General features: G+C 35.6%; 1 protein-coding gene across 5 annotated transcripts in view; it reads left to right on the top strand.

Annotated features, from left to right (window-relative positions):
- The window catches only part of PHKB (phosphorylase kinase regulatory subunit beta), a 201,029-nt gene that overhangs the window by 63,567 nt on the left and 119,627 nt on the right, over nt 1–17,835 (top strand). For all 5 annotated transcript variants that reach the window (XM_047789954.1, XM_047789952.1, XM_047789950.1 and 2 more), the window contains one exon: nt 4,235–4,350. In XM_047789954.1, the coding sequence (XP_047645910.1) occupies nt 4,235–4,350 (116 nt within the window). The remainder of the gene's footprint in view (nt 1–4,234; nt 4,351–17,835) is intronic.

The raw sequence follows: 17,835 nt of genomic DNA, 5'->3' as shown, positions 1-17,835 counted from the left end.
ACATTTGGTTGTTTTCTTATTGTTGAGTTTTAAGAGTTTTTGTGTATTTTAGATGATGGTGCTTTTTGTTTGTTTTTGATTTTGGTTTTTGGGGGGGCCACACCTGCAGCATGTGGAAGTTCTGAGGCCAGGGATTGAACTTGTGTCACAGCAGCAACCTGAGCCACAGTGGTGACAAAGCTGGATCTTTAACCTTCTGAGCCACTAGAGAACTCCAGTAGTGTTTTATTAAGATGTGCCTTTTGCTGGAGGTTCCACAGTGGCACAGTGGGTTGAGAATCTGACTGCAGCAGCTCAGGTTGCTGCAGAGGCATGGGTTTGATCCCTGGCCTGTGAATTTCCATATGGAGTGAATGCAGCCATAATAGTAAAAAAAAAAAAAGGCATTAAAAAAAGATGTGTCTTTTGTAAACATTTTCTCCCTGTCTGTGGCTTCTTTTCTCAATTTCTTGACATTATTTTTCCCAGAGCACAAGTTTTTTACTTTATTGAAGTCTAGCTTATCAGTTGTTTCATGATTCATTTCTTTGGTGGTTTATCTAAAAAGACCATACCCAAGGTCATCTAGATATTCTACTGTGTTAGCTTTTAGGAGTTTTGCTTTTACCTTTAGGTCAGTGGTCCACTTTGACTTAACTCTTGTAAAAGAAAAGGTTTAAGCTTTTTTTTTTTTTTTTTAATGTGGATGTCTATTTGTTCCAGCACACTTACTGAAGAGATTGTCTTTGCTCCTTTGCTCCTTTATTCAAGATCAGTTGTCTGTACTTATGGGGATCTATTTCTGGGCTCTCTATTCTGTTTCTTTAATCTATTTGTTTACCGTTTTGCCAATGCCACACTGTACTGAATACCATAGCTTTGTAATAAGTCTTGGAGTTGGATAGTGTGATTCCTCCAACATAGCTCTTCAAAAGTTGGCTATTCAGGGTCTTTTGCTTCTCCATAGTAACTTTAGAATCTTTGTCAATATCCATAAAATAATTTGCTAGTACTTTGGTTGGGATTAAGTCAAATATATAGATCAATTTGGGAAGAATTGGCATCTTGACAGTTTTGGGTCTTCCTGTTCATGAACATGAAATACCTCTCCATTTATTTAGTTCTTTGATTTCATTCATCAGAATTGTGTAGTTTTCATCATATATATATTTTTATATGTATTTTGTTAGATACATACCTATTTCCTTTTTGGGAGTAAAGTTTTTAATTTCAGATTTTACTTGTTCATTGTTGGCATATAGGAACATAATTAACTTTTATATATTAAGCTCGTATACTGTAACTTGTTATATTTGTTAGTTCCAGATTTTTTGTTGATTCTTTTGGATTTCCTACATAGATGGTCATGTCTTCTGCCACCAAAGACATTTTCATGTTTTCTTTCCCAATCCGAATACCTTTTCTTTTCTTTTCTTGCCCTATTAAATTAGCAAGGGCTTCCAGTATGATGTGAAAAGGAGTGATGAGAAGGGACATTTGCCTTGTACCTGATCCTAGTGGGAAAGCATTGAGTTTCTCACCATTAGATATGGTTTTAAGCTATAGATTTTTTTGTAGATAGTCCTTATCAAGTTGAGGAAGTTCCCCTTTATTCCTAGTTTACCAAGAGTTTTTATCATGAATTAGTATTGGATTCTGTCAAATGCTTTTCTTCATCTATTGAAATGATCATGTGATTTTTCTTTTTCAGTCTGTTGATGTACAGTATTACAGTCTATATCATGGTGCGAGATTTTCTAGTACCATTGAATTAGCCTGGCATGCCTGAAATAAATTCTACTTGGTTGTGGGGTATAATTCTTTTATACTTTTTTTTGGACTCAATTTGCAAGTATTTTGTTGAGGATTTTTGCATCTATATTCATGAGAGATATTAGTCTATAGTTTTCATGTAATGCCTGTCTGTTTTTGGTTTTAAGATATTTCTGGCCTCGTGGATTAAGTTAGGAGGTATTCCCTCTGCTTCTGTCCTCTGAAGGAGATTATAAAGAATTGTTATAATTTCTTCCTTCAATGTTTGATAAAACTCAACCAGTAGACCCATCTGGAACAACTGCCTTCTCTTTGGGAGGTCATTAATTATTGATTCAGTTTCTTTAGTAGATATAGCTTTATTCAGATCATCTATTTCTTTTTTTGTTAGTTTTGTGGCTTTCAAGGAATTGGTCTCTTTCGTCTGAGTTATCCAATTTTGGGACATAAATTGATTCTTAGTATTCCTTTATTTACTCTTAATTTCCATGGAAAGTGTGTTCCCTGTTTTATTTATAATGTTAGCAATTTGTGTCCTTGCTCTTTTTTTCATAGTTACCCTAGCTACAGGCTTATTAATTTTATTGATCTTTTCAAAGAACCAGCTTTGGTTTCATTGATTTTTGTCTGTTGATTTCTTGTTTTCAATTTCATTGGTTTCTGTTCTAATTCTTATTATTTCTTTATTTATCCTTACTTTGGATTTAATTTGCTCTTTTTCCAGTTTTTTACGGTGGAAACTTAAATTATTGATTCTAGATTTCTCTCTCTCTCTCTTTTTTTTTTTTGCTTTTTAAGGCCACACTGGTGGCATATGAAAGTTCCCAGGCTAGGGGGGTTGAATTGGAGCTGTAGCTGCTGGCCTGGACCACAGCCACAGCAATGTGGGATCCATGCTCCATCTGCAGTCTATGCCACAGCTCATGGCAATGCCAGATCCTTAGCCCACTGAGCTAGCCCAGGTGTCGAACCTGCATCCTCATGGATACTAGTTGGGTTTGTCACCCCCTGAGCCACAATGGGAACTCCCTCTCTCTTCTTTTTTAATATGTGCATTCCATGCTATAAATTTCCCTCTCACACTGCTTCTACTGCATCCCCTTAATTTTGAAAGTTGTGTTTCGTTTCATTTTTTCTTTCTTTGACCCATGTATTATTAGGAGTGTGTTGTTTTGTTTGGGGATTTTCCAGTTGTCTTTCTGTTACTGATTTCTAGTTTAATTCATTTGTGATCTGAGAGCAGACATTGTATGATTTATATTTTTTTACATTTGTTAATGTTTTTGGCCCAGAATGTGAGTGTTCCATGTAAACTTGAGAAGAATATGTGTTCTGTTGTTCTGGGCTGAAATAGTCTATAAATGTCATTTATATCCAGTTGATTGATGGTGTTGTTAACTTCCACTATGTCCTTACTGATTTTCTGCCTACAGGATCTAGATTTCTTCCTTTCTTTCTCCTTTCTTTCTTTCTCTCACTCTTGCATTTCAATGCTTTTATTGTTTTTTTATTAAAGTATAGTTGATTTTGATCTGTTTCTGATAGAGAGGTATTAAAGTCTTAAATTCTGATAATGAATTCATGTGTTTCTCTTTCCAGTTCTGTCGGCTTTTTCTCACAATTCGATGCTCTGTTGTTAGGCACATAAATATTAAAGTTTGCTATGTCTTCTTAGAGAATCAACTCTTTTATTATAATAGGACGGATTACAATAATATCCTTCTTTATCCCTAATAACTTTCCTTACTTTAAAGTCCTATATCAGGAACAGTAGCCCACATAAAGTTTTTATTTTTATTAAAATGAATGAAATTTTATTAAAGAGCAGTAACCATAGTCTTCGCTTTTCATAGTTACTGTAGAAAGTGTAAATTTCGTCAAATGTCTGAAATCTTTACATGAAACCTGTGGCTCTGGCTCCTGGCCTGTTGGTTAGAGCCCATCTCTAAGTGTAAACTTTGAGTTTGAGAAAAGGCAGGAGAAGATTAGATTCTAGGTATAATCTACTCAAGACTCTAGGTTGCTCTAACATGAGATTGACTCATTTCAGAACTGATAAATACCTTTTTATCTCCAAAGTATTAGACTTATGTAACACTTGACATTTTAGGTTCCAAATATTATTTTGTATAGAATAGTGCTTTATATTTTTCTTAATTCTTAAGATGTAGTGGAGCCATCATGAACCGTAGTAGGTACACCATTGAAGAATTACAGTTGGAGCACTGATAGGATTTAAACTTTATTTCTGTACTATGTACATTAGGTTCTCTCTTTAGGCTTTCTATTAGAAAAACCAGATGTAACAGAGTATTCATAGTAATTAATAATTACAAAAATTTCAGCATGTTAAAAATGTATTTGGTAGGTGAGTGCGTATTTGGATTTTAAATACAATTTTCAAATATGCAACTGTTTTAAATATCTAATTGTTCTTATCAGTATCTAAAGGTCCCCTTATATTTCTTTTCTTTTCTTTTAGGTCTCTTTTATTCAGAACCTTGTATTTTGTGTAGAAAGAGTTTACCGTGTGCCTGACTTTGGTGTCTGGGAAAGAGGAAGCAAATATAATAATGGCAGCACAGAGCTGCATTCAAGGTAATTTGGTGATTTTTGAGTGTTTTTATTTTTAAGTGTGTGGAATTTGAGTTTGAATAAAAATCTAAGCACTAGATTGGAACTCTGGTCTCTATGTAATTTTTATCTCGCTCTCTTTTTTTTTCCTACATATGATGCAGATGAAATTCACTTAAAATTAAAACAAGAGTCTGCTCTCAGTGCCCATAAACAGATGCAGGATAAGAGCAAGATATCTTTCTCAACTTCCCAAAGTGTCAATACATGCATATCAGTATCCACTCCATGGCTTGGCCTTTTTGCTCAACCAAGTAATTTTTTCTTTTCTTCTTTAAAATGACACTGTTGGGAAGATCAAGTACACTAAAATTACCAAACACCAATTGTACATTCTCTTTTGTGTAAAATTCCCTTTTGTGTTATGGAGGTGATTTTTATCCTAACAAGAGATACTCATACCCTTTTCATTTTGTTTAACTAAAAGTGTAGCTTAATTATTCCAATCCATTTCCCACTAAAGATTTAAGAATTTAAAAGTTATGAGCTATAGATCCGTTTAGATCATTGAGACTTAAATGAAGTAGAGAAACTGTTTAGGAAACACTGGTTAAGAGGAATCTGCAGCTCTGTACTTTTTTGGATAAAAGAACTAATCACACTACAAAATTAAGCTGATGTAAGATATTTAGTAAATTAAAAACTGGCCCCGGATCACTTAGCTCTACTTCTCTATGCCTCAGTTTACTCGTTTCTAAAATGGAGTTAATAATGGTTTCTACTTTATGAAGTTGTTGTAATGATTGAGTTAGTATATATAAAGCATTTGAACACCTGGTGTAAATAAGTAAGTGCTGAAATGTAAGGATACTCACCCATTCAAGAATATTTTAATAACAGAGATTGAAACAAATAGGATTTTTTATTTAACTCTAGTCAGCTAACATATAAACTTCCCTATAGGCTTTATGATTTGTATGAGGCATTTTTATAATAGTAGAATAGTAACAGTCATAAAGAGTACAGCAAAAGAGGTAAGTAATTTGTGGTAAAGTTCAGTTCAGACAAACAAATTCTAGGAAATCCTAAAAATAGGAAGATAATATTATAAGTCTGCTATTGTCTCAATTAAGTTAACATTCCACATTATTGGTCATATTCAAGACAGAAAGTTTATCTGATGGAAAGGATGATTTTAAAAATTTACTTTTTCAGTATTTATTGTTTATCAGGCCCCTTGTCTCCTTTTTAATAACTAATTAGTATATGCCAATGTGGTCCCATTGACATTATTTTCAGTATAAAATATTTGGAGTAAATTTTTGTTGCTGTTTATTAAAACTCAAAAAGAACCTTGGGTAAAAGTTGCCATTAACCCTAGAAAGTGAGGGTGTTGGATGGTCACTAGTGAAGAAACAGGCTCCAACGTGTTTTCCTATAAGTGAGGTGCCAGTGTTTAAATTGAGTCATTAAGGATTTTATTTCAAGGCTTGGAAGGACACTAAGTGATGGTCTTTGCCACCTTTTGCGTGCAAAATTAATCTTAATTGTGATAGGCTGGTTTTATTCAAATGGATGGGAAATGAAATTTGCCATTTAGATTTGGATGATGGGTTTTATGCATTTAACATTCATCTAATTTTCCATGGTATAATACCTTACAGTTCTCAAAAGAACTTTAAACATTTTTTCCCCCAGATGCTTCTTAGTGCAGATCTCTACAAGCCTGTTTTAGATATGTCACCTCCGATGCCAGAATGGTCTATTTTGAAACCATAGGAGACATGAGCTCTGTGGCACTCATGGATGCAGTGGTGGCAGTGGTGATGGGAAGCCAGTTTCTTTCTGTGGTTATGCTCGGGGAATGGAATATAGAGCTGCTTCTAGCCAGAGATTAAGTCGCAACTCTTGGTCTCTTGCTGTAAGACATTCCAGAACTATCTGTGCCTAGTTGGATCTGATCCAAAGATTGCTTAATGCAGTATCCTTGTTATAACCTTAAGCTGTTCTCATGATTTCAGAAAGCCAGTAATCGTATGTAGTAATCCTTACTATAAGTCCTCTTATGCCCTTTGCTTTCTAACTTTCTTTGCCACTCTGTCGCTGTGCTATATAGTTCTCCCTAGCAACAGTCAGAGAGAGCACAGTCTGACTATCACCTTGATGCTCACTAAAGCCCTGCCACACTGGACACATCCCTCCTAAACTGCACCTTGATCAAAGAAGATAACCCTCTGAGACCCCCAAAACACATACACATAGTATTCTGAGGATAGAGGCTCCCTCTTCAGCATTCATGCTCATTGGTGCTCTAATAATTGCAATCTGTGGCACTGAACAGTTACAGAATATTTTTTAATTTAGGCCAGGCAGGAAACATTACTGCGTTCTATACAGGAAGAAACTAAGTTTAGAAGGTTTTGTGATTTCCTCCCCTCTACTCCTTAAATGATACAAATCAAAAGATAATAGAGACAGAACTGAATTCCGGTGGTTGGCCTCCAAATCCAGTTATTTTTCCTGTATCACATGGTAATTTAAAGTCTTAAAAATTTTTCTTGGAGTCCCTGTTGTGGCTCGATGGGTTAAGAACCCGACTAGTATCCATGAGGATGCGGGTTCAATGCCTGGCCTTGCTCATTGGGTTAAGTATCCCATGTTGCCGCAAGCTGTGGCATAGGTCACAGATGCGGCTTGGATCCCGCATTGCTGTGGCTGTGGAGTAGGCTGGCAGCTGCAGCTGCAGTTCAGCCCCTAGCCCGGGAACTTCCATATGCCACAGGTGAGACCCTAAAAAAAAAAAAAAAAATGTTTTCTTGAAGTTTGAAAGAACAGCAGGGTGCACGATCTTGGTGACATTTTGCTAAGTTTCAAGGATATCTTTGCTTAGCAACCAGTAAAGCTTGATTTAGCATCATGTTGTGGTCAGTCCCTTCCTGATTTTCCCTTTTCAGCACCAGGTTTGCTAGTATCCCTTTTAGTCCAGATTCTTGAATTATTTAGCATTTTTTTTAGATACACTTCAGAATTTTTTTCTTAAAAGTGATCTCATTACATTTATCTGAAGCTCATTCTATCAGCAGTCTCACTTTTTTGAGGGATGTGGTAAAAGAGTCCATTGCTCTAAGCTCAGTATGACTCTTGAAATGTTTCTGAAGCAAACCTTCCCTGCTCTTCTGATTTTTCTTTTGATTGCCTTTCCTCAAGCAAGATCCACTTTTCAGTTTCTCCTGGGGTGTCTGGAAGTATTTCAAATAATCCTCCTCTTTTCTTCTGTTTATTCTCTAAGTCTTATAATAAATTCCTTTACATTTAAAAAAGCTTATGTTTGTTTGACAATTATATTTCTGTCCCTATATCATTTTGGTAGCTATTCATTATAACAGTAAATCTTAATCCCCAGAGTTAAATATCCAGGTAGTCTCCTCTGCTGCCCCAAGTTTAATTCAAATATTTTCCCTTCCTCATTTATATAAGGATATTTCTACTCCTTGGGGTTATCTTTAAACTTTTTTTTTAAATTACTCAATGAATTTTATTACATTTATAGTTGTATAACAGTCATCACAACCAAATTTTATAGCCTTTCCATCCCAAACTCTCAGTGCATCCCCCCACCCCCTGACCTGTCTCATTTGGAAATCATAGGTTTTTTAAGCTCTGTGAGTCAGTATTTGTTCTGCAAAGAAGTTCATTGTGTCCTTTTTTAGATTCTACATGTAAGTGATAGCATTTGATGTTGGTGCCTCACTGTCTGACTGACGTCACTTCACATGCTAATTTCCAAGTCCATCCATGTTGCTGCAAATGCCATTATTTCTTCCCTTTTAATTGCTGAGTAATGTTCCATAGTGTATATGTACCACATCTTCATTATCCACTCTGTTGTCAATAGGCATTTAGGTTGTTTCCATGTCTTGGCTATTGTGTAGAGTGTTGCAGTGAACATTGGAGTACATGTGGCTTTGCGAGTCATGGTTTTCTCTGGGTAGATGCCCAGGAGTGTGTTTGATGGATCAAATGGTAGTTCTATGTTTAGTTTTCCAAGGAAACTCCATACTGTTTTCCACAGTGGTTGCACCAATTTACGTTCCCACCAACAGTGTAATAGGGTTCCCTTTTCTCCACACCCTCTCCAGCACTTCTTGTTTATAGCCTTTTTAATGATCCTCCTCTTTTCTTCTGTTTATTCTCTAAGTCTTATAATAAATTCCTTTACATTTAAAAAAGCTTATGTTTATTTGACAATTATATTTCTGTCCCTATATCATTTTGGTAGCTATTCATTATAACAGTAAATCTTAATCCCCAGAGTTCTGGCCGGTGTAAGGTGTTACCTCATAGTGGTTTTGATTTGCATTTTTCTAATAATGAGTGATGTTGAACATCTTTTCATGTGTTTTTTGGCCATCTATTTTGGAGAAGAGATGAAATCTTCTGTAGAATGTGAATTGAATCCCAAACCTAACTTTGAATTTTTTGGCTATTGGTAAAGGAAAAAAGAAAACTGTAATAACTAAGTAGTAACTTAGTAATATAGATATATGCCCAAATAGAGAAATTATTGTTTGTGTGTGTGGGTTTTTTCTTTTCTTTTCTTTCTTTTTTTTTTTTTAAGGTTTTATGTTCTGTTCTCTAGCTATTTCCAAGAAAGAAAGCTGTGACTAAATATCAGATAAGTAACCATCATAGATAGCATCAATCTACTCAGTTTAAGATGCTTTTAGTGACCATTTTATTTCATACATTGCTTGTTATTTGAAGTAACTACTTAGTCTTCTTAAATCTTTTTCGATGTTCCAGTCCATTGAGCTACAAGTACCTATCCATCCATTCTGCTGCATTTTTTGCATTTTTTTGGTACTGAACAATTCATGAGCAGCCTTTAAAACCACAGTATTGTAAAGTCCTTTTTCTTTAGGAAGTGTGGTTGGGTAGCTTGGGGAGTTAAAGCATAATACTAATGAATAGGAGATGGTAAATTTAGTTCCCATGCCTGCCAGTTAATTTATTGGATTCCACAGTGGGTTTTAAATCACCTAGTCCAAACTCATCACCTTTTCTAGAAAAACTTTAATTCATGCAATAAATCATTTTATTAGACTGTTTCCCAAGTAAACATCACTTCATTCGTAACACCCTGTACGAATCAAATTGATGAATGTTTTACTGATACTAGTCACCTAATATTAATATGTTCATTAGCTAATTATGGAATACTCTTTTGAGAATGTCTTTGCCAATAAAATACTTTTAATTCTTATAACATATTATTATATTTACCAGTAAATGTAAGATCACAATAGGAGTGTTTGTTTCTAAATAGCTTGCTATTGCCAGAGGTTTAAATAACCACTGAATAATAAATTAATATATTTGTGAATTTCAGTTAAGTCCAATTATTCAACCAATTGCCTTGCGAAACAAAATGAAAATGTTAAGAATTCAATCTTTACTCTAGTCCAGGTATAATGTTTCTTTCTTTTGTAGTGTTTTGTTTTGTTTTTTTATCTTTTTGCTATTTCTTTGGGCCGCTCCTGCGGCATATGGAGGTTCCCAGGCTAGGGGTCTCATCAGAGCCGTAGCCACCAGCCCACGCCAGAGCCACAGCAACGCGGGATCCGAGCCGCGTCTGCAACCTACACCACAGCTCACGGCAACGCTGGATCGTTAACCCACTGAGCAAGGTCAGGGACCAAACCCGCAACCTCATGGTTCCTAGTCGGATTCATTAACCACTGCGCCACGACGGGAACTCCTGTAGTGTTTTGTTTTAAAAGACTGTTTCCAAATTCATCTCATAGCTGTCTTTTTGCACCACTTAAAAACTTTGGACTCGCTGTATTATCTATTTCCTCCAGTATAGAATTTCTTCTGTATTTGTCTTTTGAATAAGTTATTTTCTCTTACTTCTCAAAATACTGTAAACAGTTTTAATAACACCTTAAACTGTATTACTAGGTTAAATACCTATAAGTGTTTGTGTACCAGGGACTAAGAGGAACTCTTAGGGCATTGGGGACACATTCTTAAGCAAAAAAAGCCAGTTGACAGTGAATGTTTTTGTATTTAGAATTCTTATGCAAGTACTTCTTGGTTTCCATTTGGAGCATGCATGGGTAGGTATGATTGTATTGGGTGCATGTGCAGTTAGGAATCTGATGTAGGTTCTTTTCTGATTATTATTTCAAATAAACCACCCAAACTTAGAAGTATAAAATAGCAGTCTTTTATTATTAACTCCAATGGTTCTCAGAGTTGACTGGGCTGAGCGAGGTGGTTCATACTTAGCATCTCACATGTTTGCCTTCATTTGTGGCAAGCATGTGAGATGGAGTCAACGTGGAAGGCTCCTTCACTCAGTTTTCAGAGTGTAGATTGGGACTTTGGCAGGAGTTGTCTGCTGGACAGCCTATACGAAGGTTTTCTGTATGGTTTTTCACAGCCATGGTGGCCAGGTTCCAGCATTCAACATCATGCACAAACCCACAGGCCAGGTGGGAGCTATATTTCTTTTTATGACCTAGCCTTGGTAATCATGCAGCATAACTTTCACTACATCCTATTTGTTAGAGTTAGTAAGACCACGGTGTATTCCACCGAGGTGAATTAGGCTCCACCTTTTGATGGGAGAAGTGTCAGATTTTGCAGATGTGTTTTAAACCACCACACATTTTTCACTTGGACTATATTCCTCCAGGTCGTAGGTCTTGTCATTTCTCTAAAATGACTTTGGTTATGAAAAGAGATGGTGCCCCTTATCTTAAGTATACTAGCGGTATGATGTGAATTGTCGTGGAATTTGTTTAACTTGTAGAAGCATCAGGTACTTTCTTCATAGGCAGCTGAATGCTAGACTGCAGATCTGAGTCAGTAGGGCAGTGTCTTAATCCCAGATTGTTCTTGAAAACCAGTGTAAAATGGTCTGCATAGATTCTAGTAGGGAGCAGATTTTTTCATCAGAGAAAGTAAGGATGCATTTGAAAGCCACTTACATTCAATTGCTTAGGGCTTAGTTTCCTCATTTTCAAAGTAGAGGGGAGTGACAAAAGAAGTACAAGACTTTTACATCAAGATCTATTAAATATTGTTGAGAAAAGTTGACACACAAGAATGAAAATATATCCTGTGTTCTGTGTAATCTGTATCAAAAATCTGTCTTTTTGGGGTTCTCTGGTGGCCTAGAGGTTAAGGATCCGGCATTGTCACTGCTGTGTTTCAGGTCACTGCTTTGGGGCAGGTTCAGTCCCTGGCCCAGAAACTTCCACATGCCACACCATGTGTGGCAAAAAAAAAAAAAAAAAAAGTCTTTTTTTCAGATGTTGACAGACTAATCCTAAAATTTTATCTGGAAATGCAAAGGACCTGGAATGGCCAAAACAACAAAACCAAAAGAACAAAGTTGGAGGATTCACACTTTGCAGCTTACTGTAGTTAAAGTAATCTGCTATGGAAATTAAATAGTGTGGTACAGGTGTAACAACAGATACAGAGATCTATGGAATAGAATTGATGATTCAAAAATAAACCCTCACATCTATGATTTTGATAAAGGTGCAAAGAAAGTTCATACTAAAAGAATGTATTTTTTAACAAATGGTGCTATAACAACTGAATATCCACTTGCAAAAGAGTGAATTTTAATCCTTGCTTCACACCCTATACAAAAATGGATCAAAGACATATATACGGGCCAAAAGAAGTGTAAAACTCTTAGAAGACAATTATTTTGGCTTTGGATTTGACCAAGTCACACCCTTAGATATAACACCTAAAGCACAAGCAACAAGAAGAAAAATGGTTTTCTGTTAGGTTTTGTGTGAGCAAAAGTTTTCATTTATCTAAGATGAATGCCCAGCAGTTCAGTTGGTGGGTAGTTGCATGGTTTTTTCTTTTTTCATTATTAAAAACTTTATTGAATTGTAGTTGATTTACAATGTTGTGATAATTTCTGCTCTACAAAAAAACAATTCAGTTATACATAGTAGTCGCATATTTAGATTTTAAAGAAACTGCAAGACAGTTTTTAGAGTGCTTGTGTTACTCTACATTCCTACCAACAACGTGTATGTGATATAACTTCTCTGCAACTTTGTCGGCATTTGGTATTATCACTATTTTTTACTTTAGTTACTCTGTTTTGTAGTGCGATCTAATTGTGGTTTTAATTTGCATTTCCTAATGGATAATGATGTTGGATCTGTGTATGTATATATGTATGTATGTTTGTATTTATCTTTTTAGGGCCGTACCTGTGGCATATGAAGGTTCTCAGGCTAGGGGTTGAATTGGAGCTGTAGCTGCTGGCCTGCGCCACAGCCACAGCAATACCAGATCCAAGCCACATCTGTGACCTACACCACAGCTCACAGCAACGCTGGATCCTTAACCCACAGAGAGGCCAGGGATCGAATCTGGGTCCTCATGGATGCTAGTCAGGTTCGTTTCCACTGAGCCACTATGGGAACTCCCTTTCATGTATTTATATTCCATCTCAATCCTCCTCAGTGAAATGTCTCTTCATGTCTTCAGCTCTTTTTCTAACTGGATTGTTCTTTATTGTTGATTTTTTGAGAGTTCTTTATATAATCCTTTATACTAGTCCTTTGTCAGTTCTGCATTTTGCAAATATGTTCTCCCAGTCTGTAACTTGTTTTTTCATCCTCTTATCAGGTGTTTCACAGAGCATAATTTTTAATGAAATCCAATTTATCAGTTTTTCCTTTATGGGTTGTGCTTTTGGTGTAAAGTCTAACAGCTCTTTGCCTAACCCTTGATTATAATGATTTTCTCTGATGATTTGTTTTGCAAAATTTATAAAATGTTATGTCTTATGTTTAAGTTCATGATCTATTTGGGGTTAATTTTATATAAGGTGTGATGAGACTTAGCTTGAAATTGTTGTTGTTGTCGGCCTATGAATGTCCAGCATCATTTGCATTTGTTGAAAAGGCTGTTTCTCCTCCATTTGAAATGGCTTTGTGTTCTTGTTAAATAAATTTTACATAGTTATGTTGGTCTTTTCCTGGATTCTATGTGTCTGTCCTTGATATGATCATGTGGATTTTCTTCTTTAGCCTGTTATTAATATGGTGAATTATATTGATTGCACTTTGATTATTGAATTACCCTTGCATCCCGTGAATCAATCTCACTTGGTCAGTTATGATGATAACTCATTTCATGTATTCCTGAATTCCATTTGCTAATTTTTTGAAAAGGATTTTAATATCCGTATTCATGAGATCTGTAATTTTCTTTTTGTATATTGGCTTTGTTTTATTTTGGTATCAGGGTGACACTACTTTTATAAAATAAACTCTGAAGTGTTTTTTCATCTGTTTTCTAGAAGAAATTGTGTAGAATTGGTGTAATGTTTTCTTTAACTGTTTGGTAGTTTTCTCCAGTGAAATCATCTAGGTATGGAGAGTTCTTTTTTCACCATTAAATATTATGGATTCAATTTCCTTAATGGTTATAGAGCTATTCAAATTATTTTGTATTGGGTGAGCAGTGGTAGTCTGTGCTTTTCTAGAAACTGATTCATCCCTTCTAAGTTGTCAAGTTATGTGTATAAAATTGTTCAGAGTATTGTCTCATTATTTTCGATGTCTGCAATGTCTGTAGTGATATCTCCTATTTAATGCCTGATATTGGTCATTTGTGTCTTATTTCTTTGTCAGTCTTGGTAGTTTTGTCAATTTTCTTTAGCTCTTCAAAGAATCAGTTTTTGCTTCATTGATATTTTTTTGTTTTCTGTTTTGAATGTCATTGCCTTCTGCTGTTGTCTATGTTATTTCCTTCTGTTTGCTTCAGATTTATTTTGCTCTTTTTCTAGCTTCATTACTTTGGGCTTAGATAATCGATTTGAGGCTTTTTTCTTTTCCTAATATATACATTTAATGCCTTAAATTTCCCTCTCAGCACTACTTTATCTATGGTACACAAACTTTGATGTTACATTTTCATTTTCATTCAGCTCAGTGTATTTTTTTATTTCACTTGAGACTATATCTCTTTGATTCATGGGATTTTATATAAGGTGTGTACTTAGTTTTCTTTACAAGTGTTGCTACCATCTGGTTATTCTAGTTTGATGCTGTTTTGGTTAGAGAACGTAGTATGATTTCAGTTCTTTTATAGTTTTGAGGTTTTATTTATGACCAAGATATGATCTCTTGGTATATGTTGATGGACACTTGGAAAAAATGTATATTCTCATTACATAGAATTGTATTAGTCAGTTTGTGCTGCTCTAGTGAAGTACCATAGACTAGGTAGTATAAACAATAGGAATTTAGGAGTTCCCATCACGGCTCAGGAGAAATGAATCTGACTGGTATCCATGAGGATGCAGGTTCGATCCCTGTCTTCTCTCAGTGGGTTAAGGATCTGGCATTGCTGTGAGCTATGGTGTAGACTGCAGACTTGGCTCGGATCTGGCGTTGTGGAGTAGGCCAGAGGCTACAGCTCTGATTCATCCCCTAGCTTGGGAACCTCCATATGCTGCGGGTGCTGCCCTAAAATGACAAAAGGAAAAAAAAGGAATCTATTTCAGTTCTGGAGGCTTGAAAGTCCAAGATCAAGTTACCAGCCATTCCTGTTCTCTAGTGAAGATTTCCTCCCTGATTTGAGAATGGTCTCACCTTATTGCTATGTCCTTTCATGGCAGAGAGGGAGAGAGGAAGCAAGCTCTCAGATATCTCATCTTAAAGGGATACTAGTCCCATCATTGGGGCCCTACCTTCCTGACCTAATCCAAACCTAATTATCTTCCAAGGGCCCCATCTCCAAAAACTACCACATTGCGATTGACACTTCAGTGTATGAATTTTGAAGTAATTCAGTTCAGTCCAGAACAAGAATATTCTAAAGATATCAGATCCTATTGGACCATGATATTTAGTTCTATATCCTTGTTGTCTTTTTTTCTAGTTATTCTGCTAATTGTTGAGAGAGGAGTTTTAGTCTCCAACTATAATTGTGGTTTTATCTGTTTTTCCTTTCAGTTCTATTGGTTTTGCCTCACATATTTTTCAGCTCTGTTATTTGGCGAAGACGCAATTTAAGATTGTTATATCTTATTGGTGAATTGACCCTTTTATCATTATCATAATATCCCTCTCTGTTTCTAGTAATTTTCTTTGTATAGAAGTCTACTTTATCTGATATTAATATAGTCACTCCTACTTCCTTTTGATGTTTGTGTGATATTTCTTTTTCTAATCTTTTGCTTTCAACCTGCCTATATTGGTATGTTTCAAATGAGTTTCTTATAGGCAGTCATAGTTGGGACATGTTTTAAAAGCACCTCTTGTCAGTCTTTCTTTTAGTTGCCATATTTAGACCTTTTACATCTAATGTAATTATTGATATATTTGGGTTTCAGACTGCCATTTTATTTTTATTTTGTGTTTATCCTCTGTGTATTTCATTTCTTTGTTTTCTTTTTCCTACCTTCCTGTGGGTTCTTAAACATTTTTTAGAATTCCATTTGATTTGTCTATAGTGGTTTTGAATGTATCTTTTTGTATAGCTTTTTGGTGATTGCCCTAGATATTACGATATGTACATATATATTCAGTGTATTGATGTCATCATTTTACCAGTTAGAGAGATTATAGAAACCTTACCTTCATTCATATCTTACTGTACTCCCCCCTTTATAGTTATCTTAAATATTACCTCTACTTACACATTAAGAACCAGTGTTAACAATTTTTGTTGTAACTGTCAAATATAATTTGTAAAACTCAAGAGAAGAAAAGCCTATTGTATTTATTCATGTTTTTGTTTACCGTATCTTTCTGCCTTTTTGATTGCTCAAAGGTTGACTTCCCTTTCTTCCTTCCTTACTTTCCTTCTTTCTTTCCTTCATTCTATCTACCTTTCATCTATCTATCTATCTATGATTTGTTTTTTGTTTTGAGAACTTTCTTTAGTCATACTTCTAGGGTTGATCTGCTTGTGACAGATCTCTTATTTTTTCCTTCACCTGAGAATGCTTTGCTTAAATAAATAAATAGAATATATTTAGTGGTGTAAGATTCTGGGTTGATGGTTATTTTCTTTTGGTGCTTAAAAATTCTTTGCCACATCCTTTTAGCCTTGGTCATTTCTGATAAACAATTCACTGTTATTCAGTTGTTTTTCCCCAGTAAGTGTTTTCTCTGGTTATTTTTAAGAGTTTTCTTTGTCTTTAGTTTTCAGAAGTTATGATGTGTCTTAGCATGGATATTTTTATTTTATTCTGTTTGAGTTTCACTCAGCTTTTTGTCTCTTGCTAATTGGGAACTTTTCTGCCATTATTTCAAGTACTTAAAAAATTTTTTTTTTTTTTTGGTTTTTAGCTCTGGCTTTTTTCTTCTCTCCTTTAGGAAGTCCAATTACTAGAGTGTGAAATCTTTATTGAGTGCCATAGGCCCTTGAGGTTCTCTTCTTCTTTTTTTCTTTCTTTCTTTTTTTTTGAATTTATTTTTTCTCTTTTGTTTATTGGGTAATTTCTATTGTTATATCTTCCAATTCAGCTATTTCTTCTGTCACCTTCATCTTGTCCTCTGAGCTTTCTGTTTTGATTATTGTATTTTTCAGTTCTAAAAACTTTGCTGAGACTTTCTGTTTCTTGGCTGAGACTTTATCTTTTCATTTCTCTTAATCATATTCATTATTGCTCAGAGAAGCCTTTTTATGTCTTTAAAATCTTTGTCAGATAATTCTCATCTCTTTAGTCTCAGTGTTAACCATCCCTTGATTGTCCTTTTTTATTCAGTTTGAGATAGTCTGGCTTTTGATATAAGTGATTTTTTTTATTGCAATATAGACATTTTGGGTATTATAAGACCCTGGGTCTTACTTTAACATTTTATCTTAGCTATGTTTTTTGACACCCCTCTGGCAGGGGGAGGGGGCAGATGCATCACCCTATTACTGCCAGGTGAGAATGTTGACACCCAAGATGGAGACTTCAAATTGCTGCTGGGTCTAGGTCTCGCTTTCCAGTAGGCTTCCATTAGTACCTCCTTTGCTGAGAAGAACAGAAGTACCTCATGTCTGATTTCCCAGTGCTCTCCAGTTACATGACGGGGAAAGGGTATGGGGTCTTTTTACAGTTGGGCATTAGTGAAAGTTCTAACTACTGACTGGCCTTCCTCCAGCTCCGTCCCAAGAGGAAGGGGAGGCTCACCTCATTCCTGATGGGTGCGGGGTCTAAACTCTGCTTGTGATCTCCTCTACCACTGAAGTGTGAGAGGGGGACCCTTTACCATCCCTGAGGAGTGAAGGCCTCCTCCTTGGATTTCTCTGATCCCACCACAACTGCGGGGTTGGGCTCATTATAGACTCAGGAATGCAGAAGTCTGCATTTCCCACTCAGCATTTGCAGGAGTGGGTGGGTGTAGGGCCACAGTTTTTATGTTTGGTTATTGTCCAAATTTTTTGCTTTCCTAGGATTCTGTTTTTCTGGTCCCTCAGCTAGAGAGAGCAGGCTTTTGTTGGGGATTTTTTTGTATG

Source organism: Phacochoerus africanus, chromosome 8, assembly GCF_016906955.1.
Source record: "Phacochoerus africanus isolate WHEZ1 chromosome 8, ROS_Pafr_v1, whole genome shotgun sequence".
Lineage (NCBI taxonomy): Eukaryota > Metazoa > Chordata > Mammalia > Artiodactyla > Suidae > Phacochoerus > Phacochoerus africanus.
The sequence above is the reverse complement of the archived record's forward strand: the minus strand, read 5'-3'. Positions and strand labels throughout refer to the sequence as shown.